This window comes from Hyperolius riggenbachi, chromosome 3 (genome assembly GCF_040937935.1).
Source record: "Hyperolius riggenbachi isolate aHypRig1 chromosome 3, aHypRig1.pri, whole genome shotgun sequence".
Taxonomy (NCBI): domain Eukaryota; kingdom Metazoa; phylum Chordata; class Amphibia; order Anura; family Hyperoliidae; genus Hyperolius; species Hyperolius riggenbachi.
In genome coordinates this window covers 468,407,729-468,432,406 of record NC_090648.1, presented here as the reverse complement: position 1 = coordinate 468,432,406, position 24,678 = coordinate 468,407,729, and the positions used below count along the sequence as shown (strand labels likewise).

The window sequence follows — 24,678 nt, the reverse complement described above, 5'->3', positions numbered from 1 at the left end:
GACAATCCCAGAGGCAGCCATCAGCTAAACCATTCCAGTCTGCAGAGGGCTAGCTTGGAATCCTTGCTGTAAGAGAATACTCGCATTTAACCCAACCTAGTGCATTATGGGAAAGGTTGTGATTCAATGTAAGCTTCAATGGAGATAGCAAGACTCCTGGAAGTGCGGAAAGGAGCCAGGCAGCCTGTGTACCTTCTTCCTACAATTACAGAATTTAACATCTACCTAACCAGTATATGTCAAGGTCGTCAAGGGTTGGCGAACATGGGCAGGATTTATTTAAAAAAAAAAAAAAACAAAAAAAAAAAAAAAAAAAAAACCTAGAATTCCACTTTAAATGCTTTTTCACACACTGATGGATCCCAAGTGATGTTCAGATGTTCTGGATCCACCAACTCTGCTAGCTAGATGGTTGTTCAGGTGCGAGGTTCCACTGAATAAATATTATTTCTCCCAGTAAAAGGTCTGTTCCGTTTACCTCAAAGCCCCTGGCAGTCAAGCAGCACCACAATCCTTTGCAGCAGCAGTTATTCCTGCCCCTTTCAGCCTCACAAACCTTGCTGTTAGCGTATTCCTGATGTACAGCTTCACTAACCAATTGTGAAGGTCCATGGTCAGCAAGAGGCAGGATTTACTGTGGAGGGGTGTGGCTAGCTATATCCGGGAATGATAGTCGTGCTGACGAGGCAAGCAAGCACCTCCAGGCATCTCATACATGCACCCAGTTTACAACATACAAATGAACACAAGCTCATTTTACACCACACACGTGAAAGCTGGCACTAACATTTACCACCACCTACTGAGTCATACCACACAGGCAAGAAGAGGCAAAACTGTTTGGCCATAGGCTGCGATTGTAACATTAGTCCAATATGTCATCATCAGTATGGAATGTATTATTGTGCAATCAGAGAACTATCAGTTCTCAGGAATTTCCAGGATGTTCCAGGACGTAATGGATCTCAATTTTAAGAAATTGATGCACTAGCCAAATGTGCAGGGCTGAAGCTTATGTATGCAGAGACTCGGCATACACTACATGGTGATTATGTATCCAGAGACTAAGCATACACTATAAAATGATTATGTACCCAGAGACTAGGCATAAACTATGTGGCAGACTCGGTATACACTATGTGGTGAATATGTATCCAGAGACTAGGCATACACTATACAGTGATTATGTATCCAGAGACTAGGCATACACTATGTGGTGAATATGTATCCAGAGACTAGGCATACACTATACAGTGATTATGTATCCAGAGACTAGGCATACACTATACGGTGATTATGTATCCAGAGACTCGGCATACACTATACAGTGATTATGTATCCAGAGACTCGGCATACACTATACAGTGATTATGTATCCAGAGACTCGGCATACACGATACAGTGATTATGTATCCAGAGACTAGGCATACACTATACAGTGATTATGTATCCAGAGACTCGGCATACACTATACAGTGATTATGTATCCAGAGACTAGGCATACACTACACATTGATTATGTATCCAGAGACTAGGCATACACTTCAGTGGTTATTATGTACCCAGGGACTAGACATACAGTATGCGGTAATTATGTATCCAGAGACTCGGCATACACTATACAGTGATTATATACCCAGAGACTCGGCATACACTATACAATGATTCTGTACCCAGAGACTCGGCATACACTATACAGTGATTATGTATCCAGAGACTAGGCATACACTATACAGTGATTATGTACCCGGAGGCTAGGCATACACTATGTGGTGATTATCCAGAGACTTGGCATACACTATACAGTGATTATGTATCCAGAGACTAAGCATACACTATACAGTGATTATGTACCCAAAGACTCGGCATACACTATATGGTGTTTATGTACCCAGAAACTACGCATATATGCAGCGGTTTTTTTTTTTTTAAATTCAAAACATCACAAGGCACAGCACTTACCCCAAGAAGTCGAAGTCAATTTTGGAATATTTGGATTGGATTAAGGCCCAGAGTCCCCAGAAAAAGTGAGATGCCTATAGGGAGGAAGTAGAATAAGACTTAAAAATTCAACAATAACATGCACAAGAGTATGCTAAATCCACTTGTCTACAAGAGCAAGAAAAAGCAACTGGTAACAGACAATGAAAGGTTCCATGCTGGGGATAACACTAAGCTTAAAACAAGCTAGTCTGCTCTCCTATACCATAGTACGATGACTATGAGCATTAGCATTCAAGATTGGCAATATGTGACCTATAGCGCATCAAAATATGATTTTGCTGTCTAATGTCTTCAACAAACTACAAGTCATGTTCTGACCTGCTACTAAACTTTATCTCACTGGCCAGTAGGATGGACACTCGTTCAGTAGCCCACCCTGCTTAGGTACCAAGATTTTAAAAGGGAAGGCAGGTGCTGAGGGGAGTGGCAGGTGCTGAGAGGAGTGGTCAATTTCCATACAAAATCTTGGTCCCCAAGCAAAATGAGCACAGCTCCCCTTTCTTCTGTGTATATTTTAGCAGCCACTATGTTCTGGCTGAAGGGTCTTGTTCCCTATGCCAACACAGCCCATTTTTTAAAATGGTGTAAGTAGCACAGTGTGTCTCTCCCTGGAGAACCTAGAATTTTTTATGTGCATGCATGTGTTCTCTATAATGGTAGAACCTTACAGAGCCTCAGTGTCAATCTCTACTACTAGCTGCATGCCGTGCAAAATATTCACGGCCCTGCAAAAAAGACAGGATGCACCAGGGCCGTGAATACAAGTCTGCAGCGGCATGCAGCCGCCGCTTGCTCCCGTTCGCGCCTGCGCGCGCGCACCGCCGTTACCGCTGCTTAGAGGAGAAGTTAATGAATTGGACCGCAGGTCCCATTCCTAAATCTAAGTCCCCGATTCAATAAATACCAGCGTCTACGAGACGCCGGCATTCATTGTATCTTCCTGCGTTACACAGCCACGGATTACTTCCGATTCACGTGGTTACGTACGTGAATCGGAAATGACGACTGAGGACATCATGTGGCCAAATAGTATATTGCACCAAAATTGCTTTTTATTTAATAAAAATCCCCACAGTGACTGATAATTAACTATTTCATTCCCACACCCTCCCATAGTACCCAAACATTTTTTTTTATTTATAAAAAGGGGGAAAAAAATTTACATAAAAAAAATATAAGTAGTTACCTTAGGAACTGAACTTTTTAAGAATTTATGTCAAGGCAGTAGATTACTATTAATTTTTAATTTATGGGCTTGTAATTAGTGATGGACGCAAAACTGAAAAAAATGCACCTTTATTTTCTAATGAAATATTGGCGCCATACATTGTACTAGGGAAATATTTTAAACGTTGCAATAACCGAGACAAAAGGGCAGATACAATGTGTGGCTTTTATCCACAGTAGAATGTTTTATTTTAACACTATTATAGTCAAAAACTGTAAAATCATGCATTTTATCATTTTTTTTCTTATTATTCATGTTAAAATGCATTTAGGATAAAATAATTCTTGGCATACTATAACTCCCAAAGAAAGCCTAAATGGTGGCAAGAAAAACAAGATATAGATCATTACGCTGTGATTAGTAGTGATTAAGTTATTGGCAAAAGAAAGGGAGGAGAGCGGAGAGGTGAAAATTGCTCTGGTCCACAAGGGGAAAAATGCCTCAGTTGTCAAGTGGTTAAGAGCATGACATGTTTATTTGCTTGCTGACTGGTACAGGCAGAGTAGGGACCCTTTCTACAGAGGAAACCTCAATGCTGGTAAAAGAGTCCAGAGCAGAATGCTGTTGCATGCATTCCATTTTGGAAGCCAATATCCTCAATTTCTGCAACCGAATGTATTTTGCAATGTAGCTGTTTTTTATTGCTACTAGCACCCCAGTTTGATATCAGTGTCTTGAAGTGCAGAGAGTTAATGATTGATTTCTAGTTCAGAAGCTGTGGCGTTATACACATTTGCCATACAGATGGGTCTTTTAAGTTTTAAGTGGACTCACCAGAGCAAACTGGTTGACCTGTACGTAAAGTATTTCAACTTCTTTCTCAGTAACTTCGCTTGAAAAGCCTTTGTATTCCTTGTAGGCCTCCAGATAGGCCCGTAACCATTGCATCTGCAGCGCCCGGTCCGGATACAGGTTGTAGTCCACCTCGTTCACGCCTGGAGGAGAGACGAGGAGAGGTTTGTAAACCTTGTATCCCATTTACAGAAAATGTGAGAGATTCACACAGGACAGCTCTTCCTACCTGCAAATTCGTTGAAATGATTGCCGATATCATAGGCCTGGTAATTGTATCCGGAATATTCGTAGTCAATGAACTGCACGTCATCTAGGACAGACAGACAGAATATTATCCTTGGGGAAACTCATTGCTTCATGTCACAGCACACATACCCAGATAAGCAACCCTCTCTGAGACAAGAACTGTGAATTTTACACAATCACCTTATAAAGTCTTCTATAACCCAAAGACAGCTTTGGCATTCTTACTATAGCTAAACCTGTTCAATGTGTTGACGTCACAACTTAACATGCACACATTTAACGATTCTCATGAATAGCTAGGATAGAGGTAAGAATAACCTATGACATGGATGTCACTACATTAGCCACAGAAATGGACACCTGTGCAAGAGCCACTACAATTCAGTCACCCGTTTAAGGGTTAACTTACAATAAAAGAATCATGGAGTTTCCCCAATATCCTGCACGTGATCTTAGTCTTAAAACCATTGAGCGTTAACCACTTAACGACCGCCTAACGCCGATAGGCGTCGGTGGGTCGTTAGTGGTATAGCATGGAAACGGCCGCTCGATCGAGCGGCCTTTCCATGCCAGTTCACGGAGACTGTCTCCGTGAACAGTGTGCGAGCCGCCGATCGCGGCTCGCACGCATAATGTAAACATCCGGGGAAGAAATCCCTGCTGTTTACATCACACGGCGCTGCTGCGCAGCAGCGCCGTGACGTAGATCGGCGATCCCCGGCCTCTGATTGGCCGGCATCTGATAGGCAGAAGCCTATCCTATCAGGCGCAGGACGAAACTCCGTCCTGCGCCACTCACAGGGTAAGGGAGAGGGAGGGAAAGCCGGGGAGGGCGGAAAGCGCTCCGGAGGGGGGCTTTGAAGAGCCCCCCCCCAGAAAGTGCAGGTAGCCGGCGGCGATCAGACCCCCCCAGCAGGACATCCCCCTAGTGGGGAAAAAAGGGGGGAAAGTCTGATCGCCCTGGCTATTTCCTGATCGGTGCTGCGGGCTGGAGAGTCCACGCAGCACCGATCAGAAGAAGATACCCTGGTCCTTAAGTGGTTAAGATGGCCATACATCAGACGATTTTGCAGGTTGATTGACAATTCAATATAATCCTTTTATCGGATCAGGTGAGAATCGATTAAAGTGGACCCAAACCAAACATTTTTTTAATTAAATTTTTTTAGATGCACCACTCTGACACATACAAAGATAAACACTCCTTCAAGCCTATGAACATTTCAGTGCATGCTTTTCACCCTTCTCTTTTCATAACTAGGGTTATATTAGGGGCAGCCATTAGCAATTCCTCCTTTGCCAGACACCTCCTATTCCACCAGTCGGCTGGTTTCTGTCCTGGCAATATGAAAGGAAGGGAGGGGTTCCTCCAATAAATGTAAAATAATTTTGTATTTGTCATCATGCAGCTGAAAAAAGGCTGCTATTTATTATTATAATTTAGAAAATAGATTATATTTCTGAAATCTTGTATTTTTAATTTGGGTCCACTTTAAGCACCATTTTAACCGATCGATGAAAACTGATCTATATTTGGTCAAATCAACCAATTTAGTTGATTTAGCAGGATGGAAGATATTGGTTGACTGGAATGGAATCTGCTACTTTTCACAGGAGTTGGATAGACGCAGAATCGATACTTGGATTCAGAGCATAGAGGCACAACATTGGTCAATTATGGAAGATGAAATGCATAGGATATTGCATATAGTGTGTGGGCCACTAGGTGCTCAACTTTCGATCAACCACACTGTAGTTGCCCAATAAAGTTGATTGTTTGATCGACTGATGCAAAATCGCTTGATGTAGGGCTACCTTTAGATCTATCAGACAGTAGATCTTGAGGCATGAAGGGCTTTGCTACAGACCATGTAAATCTGACAGAGGGGAAACTACACTTCTACAAACTAGGCCAAGAAGCTGGAGCAGATGTCCAGAGAAAACCAGATTCTGTGTTTTAATGAACAGCTGGTTTCTCTGGGCAACTGCTTCATTATTATTATTATTATTATATTTTAGGGGGAAGGTTTTACATCTGTCAAACTGTGCCTAAACAAAGCAAACCTGTGATGGGGAGGGTGTGCACGCTAGATACTTACCTAAGTAGTTGGAAGCCTCTGGAAGCAGGAATGTCCAATTCCAGTCCTCAAGAGCCATAGCCATGCCAGTGTTTAGGATGGACTGAGAAATGCGTTCTACATGATGAGCCACACCTTTCCCCATTCTGTCCCATCAATTAGTTTGAGCTGTGTCCAAAACGTATGAGGCCCTTGAGGACTGGAGTTGGAGATCCCTGGTCTAGAAGTTTCCCAGACCCTCGTGGAGCCCACCATTCCAGCACAGGGTCCCTCTCTCCATCTCTTGGCAGTGCTGACAGGCACATCTAGACTGGGCATGAGCAAGAAAGGTACTCACATGCACAGTAGATCAAAGCTGCTTGTTTACGGCCTCTTCCCTCCTTGCACAAGCGTTTTGTTCTACTGGGCATGTGTAGACCTTACTCGCTCATGCTCAGTCATGGCTGGAAGCAGAGACAGAAGAAACCAATTCAACAAGCTGTAGTCAGAGTGGTTTAGAGGAACTCAGTGCTAGATTGGTGGGCTGTAGGGAGTCCGGGTATAATTCTGGACCATCCTGAAGCTTCCCACTACTGAGGTGAGGATCTCTTTACACCCCCCCTCCTTTAAGGTTTCCCCATGCTAGGTCGTATTCATCAGCTGGTACATATTGGATCCAATTCATAGCATGTTGCAAAACGTTTCCTGTGCTAAACTTACTAGTTGCACAGACAGATTTGTTTGCGGGATATAAAATGCTTGCTTGCATATTATTAACTGCTTGCAGTAATAACGTCCCCTCAGCAGGCTGTACTTCTGACCAGTCAGTGCAGAGGGAACATTAAGATTCAAAACTGGTCAAGTCACTGCCAAACACAATATCGGTAATAGGGGGTCAGTGTTTGTATATCCAAACTGTGATCACCACACCAATGAATCATTAATAAAAGGCATGGGATATTTCACATTACATGTCTTTATTTATTGTGAATAAACCCAGTTCAATCATACTACCTCCAGAAGTGCATAACCTAAATAATGGTGACAGCAACAATCTGTTTTAGGTTACGGCAAGTTCTTCCTCTATATATTTGCTGTATATGACGGAGTAGGACCAACCCCTTTGTGAGCACGAGTCTGCTACTCCAGCTGGTGGGGATCCGGCAATAAGGGGGTTCGCAGCAGGCCCCTTTTGCTACCTATCCTGGGGACTACTTCAGTCTACTTACATGAAAGGGGTCCTCTGGCTTCCTACATTGGAGGGCCTCTCTTGCTATCTATACTGGGGAAGCTAATTCAGGCTACCTATACTGGAAGCGCACATCTGGATACTTACACAGACTGTTTCTCTTGCTAACTATACTGGGGGCTACTTCAGTCTACTTACATGGGGGGGGGGGGGTCATCTGGCTACCTATATTGATGGGCCCCTCTTGCTATCTATGCTGGGGGAGCCAATTCAGGCTACCTATACTGGAAGCGCACATCTGGATACTTCTACTGACTATCTCTTGCTGCCTACACAGAGGGCTCACCAGTTCTACCTTTACTGGGGATGCTACCTATACTGGGGAGCCAATATTGCCATCTATACTGAAGAGCACATCTAGATACTTATACCGGGGGCTTCTCTTGCTACCAATACTGAAGAGCTACTTCTGGCTAGGTACACAGAGAGTCCCTCTTTCTACCTTTACTGGGGAAGATACCTATACTGGGGGCCTCTCTTGCTACCTATACTGGGGAACTAATCTGGATACTTATACGGGGGGGGGGGGGGGGGGGGGGCGGGCTGCTTCTGGATACCTACAAAGGGGCACATCTGACTATGCTGGGAACTACCTAATATTGGGGACCCCCCATGGCTACCCATATTGGGGGGGCTACATATAGCTTCCTAATACTAGGCGGTACCTTTGTAAACCTATACTGAGGGCTACATAATACAGGGGGTACATCCAGCTACCTATACATCAGTATTCAGGTTAAATTGCTGTGTTGACACTCCGCGATAACTAAGTGGGTTTGGGTTGCAGTTTGGACACTCGATCTCTGTAAGGTACGCCATCACTGTTTATATTAAAAAATGTTCATCCAAGCAGCTCTGGGGACCTGCTCAGATTTAAAAAGGCTTTCTGGAGCCATAAAAATAGACTAGTTCCTTTGCCACAAATCACAGACGTCACTACAGGCTGTGATTAGCTGGACGCCTATCTACTGAAAATGAACTATGGTTTTGGTTTTCAAGAGTGGAAAAGGTTTTCTCTCTCAGGGTTGTGCACTTCTGGAGAAAATGCGATTGAACTAGCGTTTTAACAGTAATTACAGATTTATCATATGATAAGATTCCTTCTTTTTATTAAATACTGCAACAGGTCATAAATCATATATGAGAAATGTGGATTGGACAGGGGGAGGAGCAAGATCTTAGTGGAGGTAAAACTGAAGCAATCTGAACATGTGACAGGCTCCACCAGACCTGTAGGACAAGAAGCATTCTGGGACTCTTGCCTGGCTGTCAGGTGTCTTTCAAATACATATGTTTACTGTAAAATTCACAGCTCCGCCCAGAATAACATGTACTCTTTTCTTGTATGCATCTTACACACAATGTGGGGAAATGGTCATTTTTACAGACACTATATCTCTGCACTGCTTTATATTACTTGCAAAAAAAAAAAAAAAAAAAAAAAAAAAAAACAACAACTTAAGAAATAAAATTGTGTGTTTAGTTAAAGATGAAAGTTACAAACAAAAGAAAATAAAAAAAAACAAAGAAAAAGATCTAAAACAATAGATAGTGATGAGGCCGTTACCAGGATGCGTTCACTCCTATGCGTCAGGCACAAGTGAACATGTGATCCACAAACCGCCAGTCACTGCGTTTAAGAAGCATGGAGAACGCCGCCACAGGGCAGCGGGCAATGGCAAACCTAATCTGCGGCAGATGAAGAGAATTTGGCACTCACATTTTACAACACACAAAACGTTCACGGTTAAATGTTCTGACCGTCACCCCCTCATTTCTCAAGTTTTAAAGTGGAATTCGGTATTCAAGTGAGCCGTTTCTGTGAGCGTTCATCGTAGTCATAATAGAGCTGCGGAACCCTCGGGAGGAATCCCGGTTTGCTTTCTGCTGCAGTGCACCGTGCAATGTTATACAACACTGACTTCGCAAACAACTAGTATTCATGTTTACTTTATTGTAAATCTACATAAAAAAAGTCCCCTTCCAAAGCTTGGTTTAGAGATTTTAATAAGCATGTGGGTCGTCGTCCACAGGCTAAACAGCTGCAGTTTAACCAGAAATCATATCTGTTGAAGCAAACCTGAAGCGAAAATGAACTGAGATAATGGAATTGTAGGTGTAGTACAGATAAATAACATTAGTAGCAAAGAAAAAAAGTCTCATTGCTTTCCAGTACAGGAAGAGTTAAAGCGGAACTGTAAAGTGTTTTTAAACACATTGTTTCACTTACCTGGGGCTTCCCCAAGCCCCCAGCAGCCGTCCTGTCCCGCGCTGGTCCTGCCCGAGCCGTCGACTTTTAAGTCGATGTCAGCGCAGCCCTGCCAAGCGTATCTTTTCATTGCGTTCCCCTCTGCAATAGAGCCGCGCAGGCGCAGTGGCCCGGCGGCGAAACTGAAAGTAGTTGGCGGCGGGAGAACGGCGGCTCGGGCAGGACAGCTGCTGGGGGCTTGGGGAAGCCCCAGGTAACTGAAACAATGTGTTTAAAAACACTTTACAGTTCCGCTTTAAAGAACAGTTCTCTATGCAAAAGAGCTTCTCTGTGCTATTTGACCCAACTTGGTCGAATACAGTCCTATTTTCTGAAGCACTTAAAAGAATCATCAGGTCAGCATCTACTTCGCCTGCGCCGCTGTCAATCACCCTCACGTTGCCGGGAGTGTTCTGTGAAGGGGCAGTAGTTCTACGCCCCTGCAGAACAATCCTGACAATGTGAGTGTGATTGACAGCAGCGCTCGCGCAGTAAATGCCGACCTGGCGAGGCTCTGAAATGGAGGGTATGCCGGGACTCTGGAGCTGCGGCGCGGGACATATCGGCTGCCAGGGGCTGGAGGAAGCCCCAGGAAAGTGAAGCTCATTTTTTTCATTTCCCTGATGATCCTTTTAAACAGTCAAGAAACAGCAAGAGACAGCTTGAGAAAAGGGTTTTTTTTTTTTTTTTTTTGCAGGAAGGTTCAAAGGGCCATTATTTCTGCTTTGTTTTACAGCTTAAAGAGAATCGGAGGCGGGGTTCTTACAACTCAATCCCCATACAGAGGCTGGGTCTGCCTATAGAGCCCAGCCTCTGTTGCTATTTAGCTTCCTCCAAAGCCCCCCTGCGCGCTGTGAGACCCCATTAATCACAGCCACGCTGTCGACACGCAGCGTGTGTCGCAGCCGGCTGTGTTTATCTCACTAATGTCAGTCTCCGCTCTCCCCCGCCTCCTGAATTGATCCGGTCCCCGCCCACGTCCCTTCCCTCCCCGCTGATTGGAGGGAAGGGACGCGGGCGGGGACCGGAGCGATTCAGGAGGCGGAGGAAAGCGGAGACTGACAGTGAGGTAAACACAGCCGCGCAGCGTGGCTGTGATTAATGGGATCTCACAGCGCGCAGGGGGGGCTTTGGGGGAAGCTAAATAGCAACAGAGGCTGGGCTCTATAGGCAGACCCAGCCTCTGTATGGGGATTGCGATGTAAGAACCCCACCTCGGGTTCTCTTTAAAAGACAGAGTGTGGTTTATAAATTGCAACTGTGACAGTATGATGCAATGTTATATATAGATTTAAAAAAAAAAGCTATATAACTGAAAATAAAAACGAGACCTTTTTCTTTGCTACTAACGTTCTATTCATTATCCGTAATACACATACAATTCATTATATCATACGTTGGTTTTTTTCGCTTCAGGTTAGCTTTAAAGTGTAGCTGGGAGAGGATAAACACAGGCAGTCCTCTACTTACAAACAACTCACGTTACAACTTTTTGTACATAGAGAGTTGACTTCATGTATAAAATATACAGTACTGTTATTACGAATACATATTTTCATTACTACAGGTTACAGTATTGTATAAGCTGGTGTAATAGTTTAAAACATTAAAAGCACATTTTTACTATACAGAATGTCCAAATCCAGAGGTGTCTAAAAATACATCATTTATGCATGTTTCACTATCTACAACACGAGCGAACTTACAAACTAATTCAACTACTGTAACAAACTCCCAGAATGAAACTGGTTGGCAAGCGGAGGACCAACTGTACTTAACTCCAGTCCAGATGCTTCTCAAATCCCCCTCGACTTTACCGTTACAGCGCTGGGTCCATCAACATATTTGTCAATCCTTGTCGGATATGTTCTTGTGACCACGCTCCCATCTGTGTATGAGCGCGACCACACTGCGCAGGCGCAAATATGGCTTGCATCTACGCAGTAGCACAGCGCTGCTTGTGCTCGGAGGAAAAAGCCGTGCATGAGCGACTTTGTGCTACTGTGTGGCATGTGCCTGCACAATGCAGCCGTGCTTGTACATGGACGGGAGCGTGGCTCTGAAGAAGAGGGTCCCAGCGAGCAACAGTTGGGTGGATCAGAGGAGCCGCAGAATGGACCAGGGGCTTCCCTCTACTGAGGTAAGTACTGTATCTAACTTTCTTTTTTCAACACAGGTTTCCTTTACATCTAAATTCCAGTTTCGTTGAATAGATTTTATGATCCAACTACATAATTAGAGATCATATTCTTGAAGTTACGGCAGAGCCTTCCTGGCGGTCTGTAACTACTGTAGTTTATCGTATCCCGCTTTACATGCAATGTGGGCAGATTTTAGTGGTTTTAGTCATAAAAGGCATTTCAGAAAGATTACGTTAATCACTACCAGATAACCATTGCTGCGCACACCGCTGACAAGAGAATGGAATTCCACTTTAAAACCAAGGAAATCTCTGCTCTGACCCAGGGAGTGGCCATATATATTCTGAAACATTTATTTAATACAAGGCTACAAATATCAGCTTCTATTACATCCCGACTACAGAGACTCTACAGCACTTCCTGCAGATTTAACCATAAACAGAACTCAGCGTGACAGGAAATGATGCGTGACAGGAAATGATGCGTGACAGCTGACATTAAGAAACCCATACAGAATCCCAGAAATCTCAGTGCACTCTGTATTACAGCCCAATTCCAGTTTTACAGGCCAAGTCCACCTTTATATGATTTTCTGATTATGCTGGCACTCCGAATTAAGTTGCTCTTATTGTGACAGCGCAGGATCTTGAAGTATATGTTGTGTCAAGTGAATGTTCAAATTTAGCTCATTACCACATTGGGACTGTACAACCAATGTGGTGTCTGGTCTATCTGAATGAAAGAAAGCTAAATTCAAACAGTTCAAGGACCACAAGCAATTGTAAAATGTAAAATGCACATGTATAAAATGTACATTTCTTCCGGGGTAAAATGCACTATAAGGCCTGGTGCACACCAGAGGGTTTTTCTGAGCGTTTGAGTTTTTAAATCTGCTGCTGATGTTATCCTATGTGTCTGTGCACACTGGAGCAGTGAGGTTTTGTAAAAAAAAACCCATAGCATTACATTGGGAAGAGCTTTTGAAACAGTCTGTATGCATGTTGGATTATTATGGCTCTGTACAAATTAACAAGCTGACACATCATTGCATTCCAGTGGTTCTGGAGGTGTGTTTAGCTTCTAAGGGTACAATGGTTAATTTGCATATATTCAGCAGTGTTGCTCTGGGAGACATCTCAAGCTCACTCCAACCGGAATTATCGCAAATTCTTTCTGTTTTAGGAAAGCAAACTTTTGTTTTTCTCAATGTAATGCTATGAGGTTTTTTACAAAACCTCATTGCTCCAGTGTGCACAGACACATAGGATAACATTAGCAGCAGATTTAAAAACTCAAAACGCTCAGAAAAACTCCTCTGGTGTGCACCAGGCCTAAAAGTCCCCCCCCCCCCCATGTCACTGTCACTTTCAATAGGTTGTAGAAATCTAAAAAGTTTTGGACTATTCCATCGCCTTATGGGGGATTTTCAAAGTTTTCTTTATTTTTAAAAGCACTTACTCAGTCCAAGCGCCAAAATAGTGTGCAAGCAAGCAGAAAGCCTGTCATGTTTGTAAAGAACGGTAATAGTATAATTGGGAGTACACTTTTTTCACATGTATAGGAAAAAGAGAAAAACCTTTTGTTCCTTTTTAAGGTGATCCACTTCACCCAATAGTAAACTATGTTGGTAAAAAGGACTAAAAGGTGAAAATACACAGTCTTGCAAGGTCTTGCTGTACAAAAAATATCAAAAATATTTATTGACACAATTACAAAGGGATTCCATAAAAGGTCTCTGTAAGGAGCTCCTTGTAATATAAAAAGTCTTCCAATACAGGATTATAGCAACAATGTAGACTTTTCAAGACTATTCAGGCTTGAACTGAACTAGTCTACAGATGGTTTTTAGTCTACTGATGGTTTGGTGTAATGTTTTAGACCTGTTTTTAGACCTGGTCTAATGCTGGGGATACACGGTGCGTTTCTTCTCATCAATCGAGCCGCTGTTGGCTCAATTGATAATTTCCGACAGGTCCGATCACCGCGCGGATCGATTCCCCGCTCGATACCCATGGGCGGACAATCGCTGAAATCGAGCGGAAGATAAGGAAGCGCCTGCGAGGACGAGCGGGAATTGATCCGGCGGCTAATCGAGCCGCCGGATGTAACAGTGTATGCCCAGCATAACATTCAATAATTACACAATTCACAAAGGCAAACAAGGAGTAACCACGCCCACTTTTTCTGACAGAGTTCAGACCAGCTGATTTCTTGTTGGTAAAGTAATTCTGTGAGGTATTTTAGATGTGAGAATGGAACCTTTTGAATTAATTATGCAGGAGTCTAGTTGCATGCAGTGGAGAGCTCATCAAAGGAGGAGGTCTGTCATAGCTACCTGTTTGTGAATTGCATCTTTTGATCATTTCCCCTGCTTTACCCACCCAATTGCCAAATGGATTAGACCAGGCCTAAAACATTTGGTAATAGGGAATTCCCCTTTGATGCAACTGACCAAACCATCAGTAGACTAAAAACCATCAGTAGACTAGTCTAAGCTGCTTAGTGAATTGAGGTCTATGTGTATTTTACTTTTTAGTCCTTTTTATTAACAGAATATTTGTAAAGAACTAAAGGACCTATTGAACTAAAGGACCTATTGGGAATCCCTGTGAGCAGATGGTCTAGTCCAAAACCCATCAGCTTTTTCTGCCTACTGTAAGTGACAGCAACATAGAAGAAAAGACATTAATAGTGCATTTAACTGAGGAATTTAAATCTTTTAAGTATGTGTACATATGCATCGTAAAGTATATTTGAAGGTATAAAAAAAAAAAAAATTCCAAATTTGGGTACTTGCCTCAGGAGATGAAGGCCTTTGGATCCTCCAGAGGCTTCCCCCATCACCCTGCTCTTCCCTGTTCCAGTGCCGAGACCCCGGCAAGCTCGACACAGTTCATCGGTGCTGCACAGGCAGCTTGCGCCTGCACACTAGCATGGAAACAAACGGGCTTGTTTGTTTTTCTCAGTCAACTACAAGCGGTGGCTTTATCAGCTTGCACAGTGCAGACTAGCTCTGTGGAACTTCAGGTGTCCCAACGCTGCAACAAAAGGACGGAGAGGGACGAGGGAAGCCTCTAGTAGGATCTCCTAAGGTAAGTATCTACATTTTTTACTTCATGATCTCCCAGATTTTCTCTTTCATTAAAGAGACTCTGAAGCGACTTTTAAAACCGCTTTTTACCTTATATTCTACATGGGCATGTTTGCCCCTACTAAACCGCCGCTCGCCCTCGGCAGGATGAGGGGGTCTTTACCCCCCAAATCCCCTCCGAAGTGCCTGGGGATCGCTTCCTTCTTGAGGCAGGGATAACGGCCGGAGCCCTGCCTCTTAGCGCGTCTACCAGCTCTGATCGCCGCCTCTCCCTGCCCCTCTCAGTTTTCCTTCACTGAGGGGCGGGGAAGAGGCGGAGATCCGCCGCTGATAGACGCACATGGAGGCAGAGCTACAGCCGAAAGCTCTGCCCCCAGGAGCAGCAAAATCTACAACCAAGTTGGTCATGGATTTTGCAGGGAGGGGGGGTTTGGGGGGTAAAGACCCCTCGTTCTGCCGTGGGAGAACGGCGTTTTAGCAGGGGCAAACATGCCCATGTAGAATATAAGGTAAAAAGCTGTTTTAAAAGTCACTCCAGAGTCTCTTTAAAGGGACAATTAAAGGGAAGGTTCAGGGAGGGTGCCTAAAAAATAAAAATCAAATTTCCACTTACCTGGGGCTTCCTCCAGCCCGTGGCAGGCAGGAGGTGCCCTCGCCGCCGCTCCGCAGGCTCCCGGTGGTCTCCGGTGGCCGACCCGACCTGGCCAGGCCGGCTGCCAGGTCGGGCTCTTCTGCGCTCCAAGGCCCGGCACTTCTGCGTCCCACGCCGGCGCGCTGACGTCATCGGACGTTCGCCGGGCTGTACTGCGCAGGCGCAGTAGTTCTGCGCCTGCGCAGTACAGCGCGTCGGACGTCCGATGACGTCAGCGCGCCGGCGTGGGACGCAGAAGTGCCGGGTCTTGGAGCGCAGAAGAGCCCGACCTGGCAGCCGGCCTGGCCAGGTCGGGTCGGCCACCGGGAGCCTGCGGAGCGGCGGCGAGGGCACCTCCTGCCTGCCACGGGCTGGAGGAAGCCCCAGGTAAGTGGAAATTGATTTTTATTTTTTAGGCACCCTCCCTGAACCTTCCCTTTAAGTCAAACAAAAAAAATGAGTTTTACTCACCTAGGACTTCCAATACCCCACTGCAGCTGTCCGGTGCCCTCGCCGTCTCCCTCCGATCCTCCTGGCCCCGCCGGCAGCCACTTCCTGTTTCGGTGACAGGAGCTGACAGGCTGGGGACGCGAGTGATTCTTCGCGTTCCCAGACACATTAGCACCCTCTATGCTGCTATATGGTATATGATATATGCTATAGCAGCATAGATGGCGCTATTGTGGCCAGGAACGCGAAGAATCACTCGGGTCCCCAGCCTGTCAGCTCCTGTCACCGAAACAGGAAGTGGCTGCCGGCGGGGCCAGGAGGATCGGAGGGAGACGGCGAGGGCACCGGACAGCTGCAGTGGGGTATTGGAAGCCCTAGGTGAGTAAAACTCATTTCTTTTTTTTCTTTTTTTTTTTACTTAAGTGTCCCTTTAAGGATTGTTGTATGTGACATAAGGGGTAAGACACAATGGATACTTCAAAAAGCCTGTACAGATGTAAGTAAATTAACTTCAGGAACCATTTACCATTTCAAAAGTAAGGTGGAGTTGTACCTTCAATTATTAAAGAGATTAGTATTCACCTCAGCGTTCACTGATCCATATATGTATGCACTCAGTTTGTGTCCCCTTTACCTTACATGGTCACTGAACTCATTGGTGAATACCAAATTCTGATGGTTTACAGTGTACATAATGCCAGATGTAACCCCTGACAAGTCTGTATTCTGTCTGCTAGAAAGTGGAGAGCCCAGCATACCAGCCTATCAGTTAAAGAGAGAAGAAAGTGCGAGAAAACATAGCAAGTAGCCCCAGTACATATGCTACCCTTCAAGGCGCTGAAAGACTCAGTTTAGATTTGTGGTGATGGTCAATCTGAAAACAGAACCTGCAGTGTGTGGGACACAGCAGTGTCACGGGGGTCACTTGTACAAGGAGAATTCAGCAAGACTGACCAGTGTAGAAGGCCATCAACCTAGTACCAGAAGTCAGACAGCCTTGCTTGATTAGAAATGTTCTGATTTGCTTGACAGCAAGCTAACCCATGTGACAATCTATTTACCTAGAGATACAGGAGGAAAACAATCATGGCCTGAACCAATCACTAATTCATACTGGTCATTAGTGAGCGGCTAAGACCACAAAACTGTTCCGTAAGTGTACACACAGAGCTACAAGCACCACAAAGGGGAAAGGAAAAAGTTATGCAGAAGTGTCATGAAGTTACAAGAGACATAATAGAGAAATCAGCAACCACTAACTCCATAATGTCAGGAAAATCTTTACAGGAAAAAAACAAAAATAGCCCTATTCACAGCAGGAATGTTTCCTACTTACCAAAGGAAAGAAAAGTAAGAGGCAACAGAAAGGGTTTTGCAGACAAGTTGTATCTACAAAGGTAACTGCTACTGATGTCCAGAAGGAAATGGTAAATGGTACTTACTGTTTACCAGTACCTACCTCTCTTTTCATTGTAGATGATGTTCTTGCAGAGCAGGTCGTTGTGACAAAGCACCACAGGGGAACCCAGGCTGGAGAGAGATTCCTTCATCCACGCCATTTCCTGCTGGAGAACCTGTTGGTTCGGCACTTCGCGTACAAATCTGACAAAGTCAGGAAGTGTGATTAAAAAAAATAAAAAGTAGTAATTTTCTAGAGATGCACATTTTAATAGATTTTGCATTTTTGTCTTAAGTGGTACTAAATTATAAGATTAGGGTTGCAGTGAAGAAAAGTAATTGTGAAGATTGTCTTGTAATTAAATAACTGCTGTGCAAACAAAATAGAGACAGTACTCTGCTCCTCTCCTGCATCTTCAATCTTATCAATTATCACCTTATAAGTAGAGATTCAGTACTATCCTTTCCAGTAGCTTCAAAACCATCCTATTTTTCACCGCAGCTGAAAAGTCGTACTGCTTTAAATAGGCCCAATGCAACAACAGCAAAAAAAAAAAAAAAAAAAAAAGAACAAAGCTGCAACTTCTGGTGCACTCTTGGGAGTCGCATGGCAACACACTGCAGGTTCGCATTTACTTCTGTTGTGCCGAAGCACTTCCCCATTGCATCGCACCATGGGCAGTATGGCATTTATAGGCTTTAATGGACACTGCGACAAGCTACCACAGGGAGAGTATCCCGACATGGTAAGTGTAGAAGGGCCCTAAAGGATATCATGAGTAATGTGCCATTCTTGGATTCCTTTAAAGTGAAATTAAATACTTTAAGGTAAAAATGGAGCTGCTCTTAGGTATATAAAAGACTATTTGAAAGCATTCCCTGTGTGTAAAAATGTTTACAGATGGCAGCTTTCCACCTGGTCTCTTCACTCTGCCCCCCTCTGCTGAATAGACATGTTGCCCTAGCAATGGTGGAGAAAATTCAGCAGAGGAGGGAAGGGGAAGCAGAGTGAAGAGACCAGGAAGTGAGCTTATCCTGGCGAGCAAGGATTACATTTGCTGTTAGCAGAGCCGTACACACTCATACACCTCTCTATATTGAAAGCAAAAACATTTTACACACAGGGAATGCTTAAAAATGTTCTTGTATGCACATAAAACGTAGGTACTTAAATGAAAGTTTAGTTAGTTTAATCCCACTTTAAAAAGTTATTTGCATGCCTGCTGTGCTGGGTCTTCTACCTAAAATATCCTTTGAGTCCCTGGCCTAGAAAAAAAAGTATGAGTATCAGTGTTCCCACCCACTCTAGGATTGATTTACTAAGGCTGTCGGGGAAAAGAGAAAACAGGACAACATAGGTGATCTTTAAAACGTATTCCATGGCAAAATCACAATGCACTCACCTGGTTTATATCAGACAACAGTGAGAATTTTTGAAAAGTTAGTGAATTATAGTTTGCGCTACTGCACTTGTGTAGCATCTCTGGCATTTTCAATAAAACACAGGATAGGCTGAGCTGATCAAATAAAGCTCTCTCTCTGTGTACACACACATTTTCATGCCATCCAGCCCTAATGAATCAACCCCTCTGACTCATCCAGCCACGTGCTTGTGCCAGGTGTGTAAATCAAACAAGACTCCAACCAACAGATCAGCACAGCTGCCAGGCAAACAATCTGTGAGCCCAGGGAGGTTTAGGTCTGGGCAGTGTCCTGTATCCCCTCTGTGGGAATTCCCCTCGTTTCTTCAGTGAAGGAATCCTCAGGAATATATTTTGCAGTGTGGGGAAGAATTTGAAGCCACAGTCCCTCATTTCCTGGCTCTGTGATTACTAGTTTCCTACTACAGCCACAGAGCTTCACAATGGTCCACGGAGCAGGAAGTGATGGAAAGTGGTCTTCAATATAACTGATGGCTTTTGATGACTTCTGCTCATTCTGTATCATCTATGTCTTTATATCTAGTTTGTCATAACTGATCCTCCGATGTATAGAATAAAATAAAAAACAAATACATAGACTGTTTAAATTAAATGAGGATATTGCAAAGTGGGAGTCGTCGAAGAGTCTGTATATTTGGAGTGTTTATGCTTGGTGAGCTGTCTGTGGGCGGGGGCAGCCATAGCAAAAGGTGAGAGCAGTCCCTAGTGGTGGTGGTGCACAGAAAGGAGGTGATCCTGTAAAGTCACCCAGGGAAATAGAAGGTGGAGGATCCCCAGCAGACCGTGCAATCTATGCGATGAACTCTTATTTGTTTTCTCTGAGGTGCATTGGAGCTGAAGATTAGAAGAACGGACTTTTATGAATTACTAATTATTATTGTGTGGACGGTTGTTAGCGGACTGTAAGGAAGCACAAGGTGCATCTGTATTGTTTACAATCTCATAAAAAAAGGATTAGACTTTTGATCCGAGATTCACCTCAGGTACACTTTAAGGCTTCTTTCACAGTGGGATGTTAAAGTCGCACATTATAAAAAATTATAACGCAGACTAACGCACAGCAATACAAAGTCTGTGCGACATTCACAGTGCACACGTTGTGTTGTGTGTAACGTGCACCAATATTTAGAAAGTGCTGCATGCTGTGCGTTTAGCAATACATTTGCTGCGTTATGTGTGTCGCACATGCTCAGTAACATGTTTTTTTTTTAAATGTACGCATGCGCTGTTTTCGTTACATTACTATGCGATGAAAACGGCACACCAAGAGACACATAACGCAGTGCAAAATAACGTCCAATTGCATAACCTACATGCGATGCGTTAGGGGCACGTTGTGCGACTTTAACGTCGCATCAAACGCAACGTCCCACTGTGAAAGAGGCCTAAGGCCTCTTGCACACTGCATGCATTTCAGATTCCGATTCCGCTTTTTAATCTGTTTTTACATCCGATTCCGATTCAGATTTTTAATCTTAACTGCATGCTGCGTTTTTTGATCCGTTTTTCTGTTGAATGTATTCAAGGAAAATCGGAAACGGAATCGGAATCGGAATCGGAAAACGGATTTGCAGTGTGCAGGGAGCCTTAAAGCGCGCGCGCACACACACACACACACACACACACACACACACACACACACACACACACACACACACACACACACACACACACACACACACACACACACACACACACAGCTGCCCAGTGCAGGGCCAAGTCTGATAGATGCGTCACTAGCTTGCAGAGTTTAGGCCCTAATGCAGAACTTGAATGCATTCTAAATCACCACATTACCTTTCATGGACAACTGGATCTTCAAACTCTGTAGGAATAAGAGCAAAGTACTTCCGCATTTTGAGCCACAAGTTGGATTTTGGGATCCAGCCGTTGTGAGCGTGAATCGCATGGATTTTGGCAAGCCGTCTTGCTATAAGTCTACAGGATTCAACAGGAAAGGGAAAAGAGAACATTTTAACGCATTACCGAGGTGAAATTAAACTGATGATATAAACAATTGTATCTATCCTCTTCAAAATTACTTTTGTAGATATCCCACGATTTTATTTTATATTTAAAAAATATACTAAAGTTTTACGGTTTCATTGTCTCTGCTCAATGACACATTCATTGAAGTTTGGCAGAGCTAAGACCTATCAACTATTGCCCCTTTGTATCTCTTTCCTGCTATCAGAAGCCAGTTTCTGCCAGAAAAAAAAAAAAAGTGTACAGAAACTGTCACTTACATTCCTGATGATTAACTCAAAAGGAAAAAAAAACAAAAAAAAAAAAACAAAAAAAAAAACCACAAACAACAACACAGCATAGTTGCATACAGTAGTTATTTGTGTGCTTGGAACTACATACATATGTCGATCACATCATGTCACATCGTTATTCCTTCTTCCTGTAATGTCATTAAGGGCCCTTTTCCACTAGCAATCACAAACGCCAGCGATTGCGATTTTTCATTAATTCTGTTATGCGATTGCGATTTTCATTTGCATTGCATTATCATTGTAAAAAAAAAAAAAAAAAAAAAAAAACGCTCCAGAAAGCGATGCCGATTTCCAAATCGAATCACTGTAGTGGAAAATACTTCTCGTGATTTCTATAATAAAGTAATAATCCTAGCGATTTAAAAAAATCACTAGCGATTTGCTTTTGCGATTCAGCAATCGCTCTAGTGGAAAAGGGCCCTAAAGGACAACTGAAGCGAGAGGAATATTGAGGCTGCCATATTTGTTACCTTTTAAACCATGCCAGTTGCCTGGCATCCCTGCTGATCTATTTGGCTGCAGTAATATCTGAATAACACCAGAAACAAGTATGCAGTGAATCTGGTCAGATCTGACAATCTCAGACACACCTGATCTGGAGGAGAGAGATTCACTTACCTGGGGCTTCCGCCAGCCCCCTGCAGCCATCTTGTACCCGCACCGCCACTCAACGATCCTCCGGTCCCCTGCCGCAGTTCAGTTTCGCTTTCTTCAGTCGCTGACCACTGCGTCTGTGCAGCCCTGGCCGTGTGCATCCTCATTCATGTTCCCATCGCCGGGAGCATGAACAAGGACGCACACGGCTAGGGCTGCGCAGGTGCAGTAGCCGTCAACTTGCAAGTTGCCATACCGAAACTGTGCCACGGCAGAGGTTCGTTGAATAACGGCGTGGGTACAGAGCAGCTGCAGGGGGCTGGCAGAAGCCCCAGGAAAGTGAATCTATTATTTTTTGACATTACAGGTTTCCTTTAAAGCGGGATTGTCCCCATAAAAATCAAATTTTAACAGCAACTGGTCTGGGTGTATTAAGTGATAAAGATGCTAATCCTGCATTTAAAACTTTTTCTGATGTTATGATTTGGAGTTATCACATACCTTAGGAGCACTGGCCTTTTAGTAGTCAGTGCCAAACAGTTGCATGCTGGGGGTTCTTTTTATCTATAATATATTCCTCCTCTTCCATTTATTTCCCTGCCTAGCTGCTCATCTGAAACACGATCCCCTGCTCACTTGTGTTTACAAGCAAGGCTGAGGTGACTCAGCATTGGAGGAGAATAGGAAAAAAAAAAAAAAAAAAAAAGTAAAATGACATCAGGATTTGGCCTAAACTGTGGGCAAAAGACATGGTTCCCACCAGGAACAGAATTCTCTTCATTTACTATATAACAGTCACTGAAATCAAAACGTATGGCTAATCCTACTGCTTTAAGTGAAATAGCCATTTCTGATAGGATAAAGAAGAAAAAAAACCCTCTTCTACAGGCTAACTGGCATAGCTCCCGAAATAAGAACTAGGACATTGGCAGAAAGGGCCGCGGCAGATAATCAGGTGATCACGGTCTGATTCCAATTATTGAATTTATAGCCGGGCTACAATACCTGTGCTGTGCGTGGATCATAACCATCCTAAACTATGGCATTACAAGTCACTAGAATCTTCTTACAGGCTAATATGCCTGCGTAAGCAGCAGATGAATTACGTGGAAGGTTTAACGCTGTCACCTTCAGGAAGGAGCTAAACACACACACGGCGGAGGGAAATGAACAGGAACAAACAGCTACACAGGAGTGTCCTGCTCCATAAGGCCTCAGTATGGCTTTCCATACGCCGTGCGTGTCATCACGTTGCTGGACTGAGCAGATGGACAGGATATGAGTGTTGCTCTGTTGAATTTGCACACATCCATGCTTTTTTCTGTCCCTGTATTTCATAAGTGACCGCAGTTATGTGACTACAGCATCTTGCAAATGAACACATAGCTCTAAAATAAGATATTCTCCATTAGCGATGAACACAAATTTAGCATAATCGTAATTTTGAAATTAGGATGCAAACTCATAACGCAAAATTTGGGGAGAATTCATAAATTTCGCATGTAACCGTAATCCATTAGTAATTTTGTATAATTGTGCAAAATTTTGTGCAATTTTGTGCCGACTTCAGCAGTTAATAGCAAAGTCCCCACACATGCGATCATCACCAAAATGTATACATATGTTAAAATGTACCAGAGATGGTACACTAGCACTAATTTATACTTACCCGGGGCTATCTCCAGCTCCATAAGCCCTGTGGCTTCCTTCACAGTCCTCTTTAGCCCCTCCATTCGGGCAGTATGACTCTTGGTAATCCAGTCAGTCGCCACCAGTCGAGGGCTTCTGAGCATGCGCAGCTCAGTCACGCAGGCCCCCCTACCCCCGCCGTGCTCCCGTCCCCTGGAGCTTTCTGCACCTGTAATACTGTGCAAGTGCAGAACGCTCCAAGGGACAAGAGCATGACCGAGCCGTGCATGCAGCTTAAAGAGACTCTGTAACGTCAAAAAGATCCCCTGGGGGGTACTCACCTCGGGTGGGGGAAGCCTCCGGATCCTAATGAGGCTTCCCACGCTGTCCTCTGTCCCACGGGGGTCTCGCTGCAGCCCTCCGAACAGCCGGCGACAGAGCCGACTGTCAGTTCAATATTTACCTTTGCAGGCTCCAGCAGGGGCGCTGTGGCTGCTCTCGGCTCCGAACTACACGGAAATACCCGATCTCAGTCGGGTCCGCTCTACTGCGCAGGCGCCAGAAAGTTTCTGGCGCCTGCGCAGTAGAGCAGACCCGACGGCGATCGGGTATTTCCGTGTAGTTCGGAGCCGACAGCAGTCAGAGCGCCTGCGCAGGAGCCAGGAAGGTAAATATTGACGTCATTATTCTCGGAGGGCTGCAGCGAGACCCCTGAGGGACGGAGGACGGCGTGGGAAGCCTCATTAGGATCCGGAGGCTTCCCCCACCCGAGGTGAGTACCCCCCAGGGGATCTTTTGATGTTACAGATCCTCTTTAACGAAGGGGCCGAGGAAGACAGCGAGGGAGGCCACAGTACTTATGGGGCTGGAGGAAGCCCAAGGTAAGTATAAAATCAGTGCTAATGAGCCATCTCAGGCTCACTTTAAAGTGGTCTGAAACTCCAACATAACTTTCAATAAAAATGTGTTTTTCTACTTTTTATTACTAATACAGTTATCATATTTGCTTTTGTGCAAAAGTAATATTGTCCTATACAAATTACACGTTTCCAAAGTGTAGTTCATCTTGCCCTGAAAGCTGCCATTGCATTTTATTCAAACTGCTTTTTATTATATATTAACATCTTCTAATTAGCTGTTCTGAGCTGCCTGTGTGCTTGAAGCACAGAGAGATTCACAGAGAGCCCATTTTCACC

The 24,678-nt window shown here is 44.2% G+C and overlaps 1 protein-coding gene across 1 annotated transcript in view; it reads right to left on the bottom strand.

The window, feature by feature from the left end:
- ETNK1 (ethanolamine kinase 1) overlaps positions 1-24,678 on the bottom strand; it is a 70,934-nt gene that overhangs the window by 8,461 nt on the left and 37,795 nt on the right. The window contains exons 3-7 of the mRNA XM_068277985.1: positions 20,778-20,918; positions 17,600-17,742; positions 4,254-4,337; positions 4,007-4,167; positions 1,963-2,036 (exon numbers count right to left, since the gene is read on the bottom strand). Of these exons, the coding sequence (XP_068134086.1) occupies positions 1,963-2,036; positions 4,007-4,167; positions 4,254-4,337; positions 17,600-17,742; positions 20,778-20,918 (603 nt within the window). The remainder of the gene's footprint in view (positions 1-1,962; positions 2,037-4,006; positions 4,168-4,253; positions 4,338-17,599; positions 17,743-20,777; positions 20,919-24,678) is intronic.